The sequence below is a fragment of the Rhizophagus irregularis genome, chromosome 17 (genome assembly GCF_026210795.1).
Source record: "Rhizophagus irregularis chromosome 17, complete sequence".
NCBI lineage: Eukaryota > Fungi > Glomeromycota > Glomeromycetes > Glomerales > Glomeraceae > Rhizophagus > Rhizophagus irregularis.
In genome coordinates, this window is record NC_089445.1 from 3,825,302 (window position 1) to 3,838,739 (window position 13,438).

Sequence of the window (13,438 nt, forward strand, 5' to 3'; positions counted from 1 at the left end):
ACATGATTGATATAATATGTAATATTTACAATATGATTGCAATCATTTACTTGTAAATTTTAAAAAGTTTTTAAGCTTTCTATACAACTAACTTTAACCTAACTCTAAGTTCGACCTTTAACGCAATAATATTCATATGCAACTAACTCTAAACTAACCCTAAGTTCTATTTTCAACGCAAATAATATTTTCAACACAATTAAATCCATCACTTTTAATACAATCGATAAAAAGAATTAAATTAGTAATCAATTTTATTACATAATAAAAAAAAGCATTACAATATTAAAATTATAGAAGTAATTACAATACGTTAAACAGTTATAGAGAATTCTGTTATGGACATTTTCTCTTGTTACGAGCATTATGTTCAAAACTACCACATACTCTATACTTATACTTATTTGCTAAACCTTCATCTTGTAACTGAGTATCAATTAAAGTTTCATTTTCTTTATCAATAGCAATAGAATTATTATGTGTTTCTATAAATCTAGATGACTTAGATCGTAAATTCTCATCTAAAGGTACCAATGCTTATTTTTTATATTTTCTTACTGTATTATTATTGCTCTTAGTTGATGATTTTAACCATTTGAAAGGAGCACCTCTTTTTCGAACTACAAGAGGATCAGTTATAGAAAAGATCTCTGAATTTGGATTTTTATTATTAGTACTTGTAAAAATCAATCTTTGCTTATCATCAATAAACTGATATAAAATACCTAATAATTCATCATCACAATTTAAAAAGATAGCTAAATTTAATGCTTTTTTAAAAATACCAAATCCAGTTGAATATCTCATCTTTTTATCAATTTTATTTGATTTTTCCAGATTTATCATTACATTATTATTAGCTCTCATTTGTTTTAAGTACTCCAAATTAAAAGGTTTAAAAAATATTTTCTCTGGTGAAGTTGTTATATTTGTTGCATTTTTCAAGGAAATGTAAGAATAATTTATTAATAAATCCAAATAACTAATGGTTTGTTTTGAGTCTTAATATCAACGTGTAGATATAAGTGCAATATGAAATTTTCTGCTGAGATGAAAAACGACATTATTTGGAAGAAATATTTACATACAAGATCTTGATTTATGATAAACATGCAAGTACATTTGTGCATACCATCTATCATAAAAATAATATAATAAGTTACAGGAACAACTATACATAAAGTCAAAATTAAAGCCCAAAAGTAGAAATATTTCAACTTGGGAAGATCAAAAGTCAAAATTAAAGTCAAAATGGTCGAAATTACATCATAGTCATGTGATTTTTATAATTATAATTTAATATAAAATTTTAAACGTGAATAACTCTGTCAATATTGATGCTACAGATATGAAATGCATATCATTGGAATTCTCTCTATGAGCTGAATTCAACCGCATAAAGACATAAAATCGAATCACTGGATGCAGAGATCGTTAACTTTGAATTTTAAAATTATTGTTTATATTTAATTTTAAAATTCAAAGACTATTTAATACCAAATTTTAAACGTGAATACCGTATATCGCGGGCCATAGCACCCTCCCTATGCATAGTACCCCCTTGAAAAATTTCATAGAATTGTATAGTACCCAGAGGGATATTTTACATTTATCTCGTGATCTAGTGATCAGATTTGAGCCATATTTTTTTTGTTTGATAGCTCTCATTGAGCTCTTCAAAATAAAAAAAAGATCGTTCAAATTGGACTGGTAGATCGTGAGATATTTGCAAAAAACGGAATTTTTAGGCTTTGTTTAGTACAGGGTCAAACCCCGATTTTTGCAAGATACCCGGGGTTATACTTGTGGCCGAAACCTTCCAGAGGTATGGCCGAAACCGAAATTCCGAAACTCAAGTCTGAAACTAATGCCGAAATCCGAAACTATGGCCAAAACTTTATATAGGCCGAAACTATTTTTATTATAGGCCGAAAGTCCAAAACCACTTTTTTATTATTTATTTATTTATTTTATTATGAAAAATTAGCATTTATTTATTTTATTATATTATTTTTATCATTATTATAAATTTGTAATTATTATACTCAATTATTATTATTATTATTATGCTAAAAGTTAATTGCGAAAAATTAATTAAAAATATTAGTTTTCATTATCATCCATTTCTTTAGCTATTAATGCCTCTATATCAAAATCTTCACGTTCTGGAGCTAATACAACAGTTTGTCTATTTTGATTGACTATTACTTCATTCTCAGGTTCTCTTCGTTCCATATTAAAAATTCGTGATTCAATATCTATATTCAAAGCAACATCTAGATCATATGATTGAGACATATCAATAACCATATCAATTACGTTTTCATCATATAAAAATTTAAAATCATCAGCTTCCAGCTCATCACTAATTTCAACAATAGTATTAATCATTTTTTCACGCATAGAATTTTCTGAAGTCCATCTCCTTTCTTTGAAATACTGGATGACATTTATTTAAATTTTTAATAGGTAATATTGTTATACAGTTATAAACTAAAGCTCTGAACAGTTTGGGCTAAACTGGGGAACCGATCCGAAACCGGCTCAAAATTCGGTTCGGTTCGGTTCGAGTATTAGAACCGAAAAACCGGCGGTTCAGTTCAGTTTAGTCTGATTTTTTATAAAAATGCGAAAAATCGAATAGCCGGCCATCTAGTGATCGTGCAAAGTCGAGCCATATATCATTGGATTCCTCTCGATGAGACGCGTCGAATGGTGGTAAGATCATATCTCTAGCATCGATAGACCACACATTAACCCACGCTAAATGATTTATCGATAATTGGAATTAGCAAGCTATCTATCGGTGCTAGAGACATGATCTTAGCACCATTCGACGCGTCTCAGTGAGACGAATCCAATGAATATAAATACGTTCGTGTACGACCACTGGATGGCGAATAATATCAAGTTTCGCATTTTTTTAAAATTTTCAAGCGTTAAAAATTAAAAATTCCGATACATGAATTTATTCGTCGTCCAATGGTTGTACAAATATGAATTAGGACTCAATGGATTCGTCTCGATGAGACGAGTCGAATGGTGGTAAGATCACGTCTCTAGCATTGATAGATAGCTTGCTAATGCCAATTTTTTATAAATTATTTAGCGTGAATTAACTTACGATCTATTAATGCTAGAGACATGATCTCACCACCATTCGACTCGTCTCATCGAGACGAATCCATTGAGTCCTAATTCATATTTGTACAACTATTGGACGACGAATAAATTCATGTATTGGAATTTTTAATTTTTAACGCTTAAAAATTTTAAAAAAATGCGAAACTTGATATTATTCGCTATCTAGTGGTCGTATACGAACGAATTTATATTCATTGGATTCGTCTCACTGAGACGCGTCGAATGGTGCTAAGATCATGTCTCTAGCACGATAGATAGCTTGCTAATTCCAATTATCGATAAATCATTTAGCGTGGGTTAACGTGTGGTCTATCGATGCTAGAGACATGATCTTACCACCATTCGACGCGTCTCGTCGAGACGAATCCAATGATATATGGCCCGACTTTATACGATCACTAGATGGCCAGCTATTCGATTTTTCACATTTTTATAAAAATCAGATTAAACTGAACTGAACCGCCAGTTTTTCGGTTCGGTTCTTACGGATTTCGGCTCTAATCTGAACTGTCTATAATCCAGACCAAACTGACCCGTTCAGAGCTTTATTATAAACTTATAGCTTTTATTATAAAAGAATAAGGTGGAAAACTGAAAATTGAAAAAGACGAGTAATGAGTAAAGGTAAAAAAAAGAATGTAAAATAAAGAAAGTATGTGGGTTAAAGTGTTAAACTTTAAAGTACGAAGACAAAATACACAGAAGAAATGTTTCGTGAGAAAATTTTTGATGTAGATCTAGATTGATAATTTATGATTAATCATTAATATTTCCATTTTTAGGTTTCAGACTTATAATAGGTTTCGGACATAGTTTCGGATTTCGGCCAGGGGTTTCGATTTCAGAAAGCAGTTTTTGAATACCATAACTGTCTGAAACCCGAAACCGAAATTAGGCTGAAACTAGGGGGATTTCGGCTACAAGTATACCCAGGGTACTGTAGCCTGCTATATATGGTAACTCCGTCAACTAATATTAATGCTACAAAACAAATATGAAATACATATCATTGGAATTCTCTCGATGAGCTAAATCCAACCGTGTAAAGATCATAAAAATCGAATCACTGGATGTGGAGATCGTTAACTTTGAATTTTAAAATTATTGTTTACTATAAAAATTATAATACCAAATTTTAAACGTGAATAACTCCGTCAATATTGATGCTACAAATATGAAATACATATCATTGGAATCCGCTCAATGAGCTGAATCCAACTGTGTAAAGATCATAAAAATCGAATCACTGGATGCGGAGTTCGTTAACTTTGAATTTTAATATTATTGTTTATTATAAAATCATATGACTATGACATAATTTCGACCATTTTGACTTTTGGAGGGGCTCAAGTTGAAATCATTTTGACCATTTTGACCATTTTGACTTTTGAAGGGGCTCAAGTCGAAATCATTTTGACCATTTTGACCATTTTGGAGGTCAAAATTAACCAATTTCAGTTTTATATATAGGAATAATGATTCCTTTAATCTGCCATATTTCTTTAATATCATTGTAGTCAATATTTTTTAATAAACTTGAAAATGAAATTCAGAGATAATCATTAAGATCTTTAATAAAATTATTATTAGGAACATTATTATTCAACTATGTTTCAACCATAAATAATAAAAATGTTAATTAAATAAACATATAAAATTGAGATATGTAGAATCAAACCTTACTTGAATTTTATCAAAATCAGTTATATCTAAACAAATAGTATGATAAAATAAAGATTCATTTATTTGCTATCTTTGCAGTGATAGTATATGTGATGTAACAAAATCAACTAATAGTAAATCTATTTCAGGAAATAGAACTTGTGAAGCTATCAGTAATCCTCAGATGGTATATTATTTTGGTATTCATTAAGTTGTGTATATTGTGATTAATTATTAAATAGCCTTTGACATTCTTTATAAAGTTTATATAAAGAAGATGTATGACTTACACCTGTTTTAAATAATGCATTAAGTATTTCAATTCTTTGACTTAATTGTATATCAGCAGTAAACCAAATGCTCTGATACTACAAAACTCAAGTATGATGAATAGGATATAAAGTATTTTGCAAATAATTATTTGCTTAGGGAAATTGCTCAATCATTCTTGCCCAATGGCGTTCAAAATCTAATTCATTCAAACTGTTTCGTGATTTATAAAAGTTTTTAAAAAAAACTTCATATTTAGATCCTAATTTTTGTTTCAATTTTTTATGTATATTTTGCTGAATATAAAATATACATAAAAATGCTTAGTCTCAGAAAGTATAATAGAAATAGCGTTGATTAAAGCTGGTTCAAACTCTGAAAATAGTACTTGAGAAGCTAAATCACTAATAGCATCTCTAAAAATTGAAAAAACTATTGATAACTGCCATTTGTTTCATCTTCAGATAATAATCCCTGACAAACTAATCGAGTTTTGGTATTATTATCAATAATGACAAGAAGATTAAGATACATATCAAACCAGTTTGTTTTATTTACATGTATTATCACAACACTGGTCGAAATAGTCCAAATCGGCTAGAAATCAGATGTCTGATTTTAGGCTGAATTTGGTGATAAAGATGGCCGATTTATTAATTTAGGCAAAGTTCTGATTAGCAGGCCAATCGATGCCGATCAGAATGTCTGAATTGTATCTGAATTGCTTAGTATTTTTAATCCGAATTGTTTAAAAAATATTATTCATAAATTTACTGAATTGCAGTGAATTTATTCTGAATTATAGTAAATTTGTGACAAAATTTTCTGAATTGTAGTAAAATTTATTCCGATTTGTAGTAAAATTTATTCCAATTTGTAGTAAAATTTATTCTGATTTGTAGTAAAATTTATTCCGATTTGTAGTAAAATTTATTCCGATTTGTAGTAAAAAATTTATTCTGATTTGTAGTAAAATTTATTCTGAATTGTAGTAAAATTTATTCTGATTTGTAGTAAAATTTATTCCGATTTGTAGTAAAATTTATTCCGATTTGTAGTAAAATTTATTCTGATTTGTAGTAAAATTTATTCTGATTTGTAGTAAAAAATTTATTCTGATTTGTAGTAAAATTTATTCTGATTTGTAGTAAAATTTATTCTGATTTGTAGTAAAATTTATTCCGATTTGTAGTAAAAAATTTATTCTGATTTGTAGTAAAATTTATTCTGAATTGTAGTAAAATTTATTCTGATTTGTAGTAAAATTTATTCCGATTTGTAGTAAAAAATTTATTCTGATTTGTATTCTGAATTGTATCGCAAATTACAGTAAATTTTATTCTGAAATTTAAAATATTACATATACATATAAAACAATTTCACAAAAAATCATCCCAACTTTCTAACAAATCCAGTATACGTTAAATTCCTTAATTCCCATTTGTTTCTACAAATTGGAGATGATTTTCCTACAAAAAAAAAAGAAAAAACATTAAAATAACGTTTTTTTTTAAGTTTCAAGTTTTAAAAATCAAAACGTTACCTGTAGGATGGCAAATCGGAGCCAATTTCCATACAAAAAAATTAATAAAATATAATAAAAAATGTTAAATTAAACATTTTTATTAAGTTTCGTCAAAAAGTTTTGAAAAATCGAAACTTTACCTGCGGGATTCCAGTACAATTTGGAGCTGATTTCCCTGCAAAAAAAATAATAAAATCTAATAAAAAAATGTTAATTTAAACGTTTTTTTATTAAATTTCGTAAAGTTTCAAAACTTTGAAACTTTACTTGCAGGATTCCGGTATCCAATTTGGAGCCGATTTCCTGCAAAAAAAAATAATAAAAAATAATAAAAAAAACGTTAAATTAAACGTTTTTTTTATTAATTTGCGTCAAAAAGTTTTGAAAATCAAAACTTTACTTGCGGGATTCCGGTATCCAATTTGGAGCTGATTTCCTGCAAAAAAATTAATAAAAATAATAAAAAAATGTTAAATTTAAATGTTTTTTTATTAAGTTTCGTAAAGTTTCGAAACTTCAAAACTTTACCTGCGGGATTCCGGTATCCAATTTGGAGCTGATTTCCTGCAAAAAAAAAATAATAAAAATAATAAAAAACGTTAATTTAAACGTTTTTTTATTAATTTGCGTCAAAAAGTTTTGAAAATTGAAACTACTTGCGGGATTCCGGTATCCAATTTGGAGCCGATTTCCTGCAAAAAAATTAATAAAAATAATAAAAAAACGTTAAATTTAAACATTTTTTTATTAATTTTTTTCAAAAAGTTTCGAAAAATCGAAACTTTACTTGCAGGATTCCGGTATCCATATTGGAGCCGATTTCCCTGCAAAAATATTAATAAAATATAATAAAAAACGTTATATTAAACGTTTTTTATTAATTTTTTTCAAAAAGTTTCAAAAAATTAAAACTTTGCATGTGGGATTCCAGTATCCATATTGGAGCCGATTTCCTTGCAAAAATATTAATAAAATATAATAAAAAACGTTATATTAAACGTTTTTTATTAATTTTTTTCAAAAAGTTTTGAAAAATCGAAACTTTGCATGTGGGATTCCGGTATCCATATTGGAGCCGATTTCCCTGCAAAAATATTAATAAAATATAATAAAAAACGTTATATTAAACGTTTTTTATTAATTTTTTTCAAAAAGTTTTGAAAAATCGAAACTTTGCATGTGGGATTCCGGTATCCATATTGGAGCCGATTTCCCTGCAAAAAAAATAATAAAATATAATAAAAAACGTTATATTAAACGTTTTTTATTATTTATTTTCAAAAAGTTTCGAAAAATCGAAACTTTACCTGCGGGATTCCGGTATCCATATTGGAGCTGATTTCCCTGCAAAAAAAATAATAAAATATAATAAAAAACGTTAAATTAAACGTTTTTTATTAATTTTTGTCAAAAAGTTTCGAAAATTCGAAACTTTACGGTATTCCTACAATAATATTAAAAAAAAAAACGTTAAACATTTTTTTCAAAGAAGTTTCGAAAATGCGAAACTTATCTGGAATATCGGCGTCCACGTTGGAGCCGATTTCCTATACAAAAGTAAAAAAAAACATTTTTAGTAATATTAAAAAACGTTTTTTAAAGTTTCGAAACTTTTGTTTCGAAACTTATCTTTGGAAATCGGTATCCAAGTAGGAGCCGATTTCCTATATAAAAGTATAAAAAAAAATGTTAGAAAACGTTTTTTTTATAAAGTTTTGAAGAAATTCTTCGAAACTTACCTTTAGAATTCGGTATCCAAGTAGGAGACGATTTCTTATTTAAAAGTATAAAAAAAAATGTTAGAAAATGTTTTTTAAAGTAATAGTTTTGCAAAAAAAAAATTAATAAAATCAGAACGTTAACTAATGTTCCGATTGAAAATATTAAATGAAAAGTTAAAAAACGTTTCATAAAAAATAAAAATGTTAAAAATTGGAACATTATTTCCGATAAAAAATTAAAAAAAAATCCCAAAACGTTTAAAACTGTTTTGTTTAGGAATGAAGTTAGATGAAGATAAAGTTTCGAAACTTTAGTTTAAATAAAGTCTAAATTCGGTAATAGATCAACTAATTGCCAGATTAAATTTACTGTGGCTGCGCTTAAGACATCATAAGTTGATTTTGAAAAATCGTTTATTCGAATAACTTCTGAAATTGAGCCAATTTTTCCATGCCCGAAAGTTTTGATTTTGACCAGTGCAATTTGATATAAAAGTGCCATAAATCAGACAATATTAGGCAAATTTTAAGCTGTTAATCAAATATGATAATTTTTTGCTAAATTTTTATTGAATTTTTATTGAATTGTCAATTTTCCATAAATCTGAAGTACATATTTGAATATTGGGTAAATTTTAGGTTGATTTGCCATTTTGTCAGATTTTTTTTTTTTAATTTCAACCAGCATCAATCAGCCATCAATCAAATATAATGATTTTTTGCTGAATTTTTATTGAATTTTTATTGAATATTTATTGAATTGTCAATTTTCCATAAATCTGAAGTACATATTTGAATATTGGGCAAATTTTAGGTTGATTTGCTATTTTGTCCATTTTTTTTTTTATTTCAACCAGCATCAATCGGCCGTCAATCAAATATAATGATTTTTTGCTGAATTTTTGTTGGATTTTTATTGAATTTTTATTGAATTGTCAATCTTTCATAAATCAGAAGTGCATATTTGAATATGGCAAATTTAGGCTTGATTTGCCATTTGTCCATTTTTTTTTTTGATTTCAACTAGCATCAATCAGCCGTCAATCAAATATAATGATTTTTTGCTGAATTTTTATCAAATTGTCTGATTGGCATCAATCAGATGTGCCGATTTATAATGTTAGTCAATTTTGGTCTGATTTTTGGCCGATTTTCCATATGTCCGATTTTTTTGATTTTGACCAGTGCAAATAACAATATCACAGTATTTAATAAGAAGTTGAACTTGAGTTGGATTCATTTAAAATAAGCCAACTAGTCAATTATCTGGTCCTTCAAGACGCATTTTAATAATTCACTCTGGTTCTTCATATTGCAGTTCTAAAAGTTTAATAAGAATTGATTGTCCATTACCTGCCTTTGATGATTAGTAGTAGTTTTAAAATGATAAATAATATTATACAAATCCCTTTTATAAATGTAAATATCAGAATATTTTGATGACAATAAACAGTATTGCATTCCTGCACTTATGTGATCGTCCAATGTAAAAAATCAGATATTACTAAGTATATTTGAAGGTAATTTTCAATACTTTGGAGCATATTGAGCAACATTATTGTTGCAATCATAGTTATGATGAGTAACAAAACTGGTAATTTTTACAGAATCTGTATTCTTTATTCTATTGACATTACATACCCAAGAACAATTTATCTTTTCTAATTGTCGATTTCTTTGTTGCATAAGATCAATAACCTTCTTTGATTTACAAATTCTTCTATGATAACATTCAAAAGACCTTTATACAATAATTGATTTATTAGTTTTATCTTTCTCTATTTGTCCTTTTATGATTACAAGTCCATTTGATTTTGCATACTGATTAAAAAAACGTTCTGCAAAGTTATAATTGTCAAAAATCATTCCAATTTCTGGTGAAATTGAATTCAGATCAATTTCTGTTTCCTCTTTTTGGTACTCAAAACCATCTATAGTTGAAAATTTAGTTAAATATTAAAAAAATCAACGTTAATAAAACAAAACTGTATACTAATACTTACCGAATTATTAGCAATATAACTGTAGCTATTATTATCATCAAATATTATTGTAGGATCATTCAATTATTATAATTATCAATATTCATTTTGGAAAGAAAAGAAAGTATATATATGAAAAAAATAAAAAGGAAGAAATATTTTGTAACTTTTTATCAAAAAAAAAAATTTTTTTTATACATGAAAAGAAAAAGATACTCTCCTGAAATTATTTTGATTTGATTTAAATTAGTAAATAAAATAATATCGTAATAATCACGTGAAGTAAACTTTGCGATGATGATTAAGGTTGCGTGCCGAAACCTAAGGGTTTAGGCAAGATAGCGTTTCGCCGAAAAGCGAAATTCTGCCAAAACTATATTAAAGTTATATTAAAAAACTGGCGAAACTTTGGAGAAAGGCGAAACTGCCAAAACTTATTATAAATGCTGAAACTGCCAAAACTCTGCCAAAACTATAATAAATCTATAGTAAAATTTTGACGAAACTAATCGTAGGATTTTGAGGAGATTTAGACAAGCAACCTTAATGATGATTACCTGCGATAATACTAAGATTTTATCTAAAAATGAAGTCAGATTTTATTTTATAAAAAATTATAATTTCATATTTTTCAAAGTAATAAAATTTAAAAATAAATGTTTTATACTAATTATTAAGGGTAGAGTAAACATACATAGTAATTCGCATGCAAATTTTTTTTCGTGTAACAATAACTGATCTTTGTGTAACACTGTAATTTCGGCTGAAATTAATTATGAAATTATATTTTATTATATTTATACTATAATTATTTTACATAATAATGCCAAGTTTGCATATTAGCGTTTGCTTGTGCATCTCGTACCACACCTATTACTACAATACTACTAGATAAACTTGTACCACCTTCAAATGGTTTTCGCAGTATTATTTTCTCTTGAACTAAACCTCGAACAACTAATTCGGCCAATGCAAACTGAACTAGTTCTTTAGTTTTTAATACCTTTCGCTTTTCAGTTGGGAATATAGACAATGTATCCCATTTTTTTTGTTTTATCCTCTTTGTTTTTCCACCTCTAAAAACATCAATAATATCATCTGGACTAACTTGTTCTTCTTGCGTAAGAAACTCAACTACTTCTAGTAATTTCATTATTTCTTCCTTTCCATCAATTAGTTTTGGTCTATTGGCAATTCTTTTAATACAGTTATCACATCTTTCGCATACAGATGGCTTCTCTTCATCAGGCCATGCTTGATACTTCCAAATTAATTGTTGATGACATTCATATTGCGAAATGCAATAGTAAAAAACTTCAAAAATTTTACTTGCAACTCGTTCAAGTTTATTGGTCAAATTCTGTTCACTGGCCGTAATAGATTCTCTATCAAAGTAAATACAATTAAATAACAAGATGAAAAGAATTCAGTAATAATAAAAGGTAAATATTTACGTGTCTCGATATTCTGCTATTATTGAATAATTTGTGCGAATATCTTTTTTACTAAAAAATATAACATGTATCGCAGTGTTTCCATCACGTCCTGCACGCTCAGCTTCTTGAATAAGATTAGCTGCAAAAGATGTACGATTAGAATATTATGATAAAAAATAAGGTACTATTGTATTATACTTTACTCATGCTCATTGGTGCTTCCGCATGAATAACTGCACGTATATCATTTGAATTAATCCCCATTCCAAATGCAGATGTTGCAACCATTACTTGTATATGGTTATATTTCCAATTATTCATTGTTATTTTTCTCTCATCATCACGCAAACCACCATGAAAATATCCCACTGAAATATTTGTTAAATTTTCCTGTAATTTATTATACAAGCGCTCACAGTTGGAATGTGTTGCACAATATATAATAAAACGTCCAGGTAAATATCTTTTTATTATATCTACAATGTTAGTAATATATTGATTATGAATTTCTTTTCGTTCATTTACATTAAAAATTATTTCTGATCGATGACTTGTAGAATCACGAACTAAAGTGAATTTGTCATTTTTAATAGTCAGATTTGTGAGAATTTCATCTACTTCTGATCGAGTACATGTTGCTGTAAGTAACATAATTGGTGCTGATTTCCATTGTTGTTTTAATATTCCAAGTTGAGTCCAAGCTTTTCTAAAATATATATAATTATTTGTATTTGTAATTATAAAAAATTGTAAGCATTTATTATATTTACCTAAAATCTTGATATGCTAATATACAGTGTGCTTCATCAATTACAAATTGAACCTTTTTTTGTTCATAAAGTTGTGAAATAAATCTACAAAATCCTCCATTAGATATTAGTTTTTCGGGTGTAACAAATAACACCTTTGTCAATCCACATGCTACTTCTTCAAATATTTTTTCTTGAATACTAGTTCCTTGTGTTAGATTAGCATATAAGGTTGCACATGGAATGCCTACTTTTATTAGTTCACGCTAAAAAAAAAGAAATTAGAATAATGCATTATACTAATACAATAATAATGATTATAACCTTTTGGTCTTCCATAAGTGCTTTAAGCGGACTAAAGATAATGGTAAGACCTTTGAAACAAATAGCCGATAAAGCATAGCACAAAGTTTTTCCTCCACCGGTTTTTATAGATACAAATGTATCATTACCATTCAAGTAAGAAATAATTGCTTCCAATTGTCCATTTCGAAGCCTATCAAACCCAAAAACATTTTTTGCGGCAAAGATGATAAGTGTTTCTATTTTAGGTATTTCTGGTCGTTGTCATTTGGGTATATATTTATCATTAGTAATTATTTGTTCCCATAAACCAGTATCCACGTAAAATGAACAAACACTACATAAACCACGTGAACTTTTTTTTGCAAATGCATGACATGCAACACATTTTACAATTACATCAAAATCCGTTAGAAGTTCTCCAAATGATGGCCAAAAAGTATCTTCATGAATTTGTTCAGATACTTTACTTTTATAAGATACCAATTCCTATATAAAAATTATTTTATTTATCAAATATATTTTATAATTGACAGATTTTTCACATACCTTATCAAAATCAAAACCGGCAAGTTCTTTTTTTTCGTTTGCATATTTTTCTTTTCTCATTTCATTTCTTTGTTGAATGGTATTCTGATTTTTAATA

At 27.5% G+C, this 13,438-nt stretch overlaps 2 protein-coding genes across 2 annotated transcripts; both read right to left on the minus strand.

Moving 5' to 3' along the window:
- Positions 1 to 336: 336 nt before the first annotated feature.
- Positions 337 to 867, minus strand: OCT59_009530 (uncharacterized protein; the record flags this gene model as incomplete). Its single annotated transcript, XM_025327934.1, has 2 exons — positions 337 to 521; positions 609 to 867. 2 exons carry the CDS (start codon positions 865 to 867, stop codon positions 337 to 339), a joined length of 444 nt encoding a protein of 147 aa, XP_025168843.1.
- A 10,245-nt stretch (positions 868 to 11,112) lies between these two features.
- On the minus strand, positions 11,113 to 13,401 carry OCT59_009531 (uncharacterized protein; the record flags this gene model as incomplete). The annotated part of the gene is made up of 7 exons (XM_025309563.2): positions 11,113 to 11,689; positions 11,759 to 11,879; positions 11,944 to 12,446; positions 12,511 to 12,755; positions 12,814 to 13,031; positions 13,104 to 13,281; positions 13,342 to 13,401. 7 exons carry the CDS (start codon positions 13,399 to 13,401, stop codon positions 11,113 to 11,115), a joined length of 1,902 nt encoding a protein of 633 aa, XP_025168842.2.
- Positions 13,402 to 13,438: the final 37 nt, after the last annotated feature.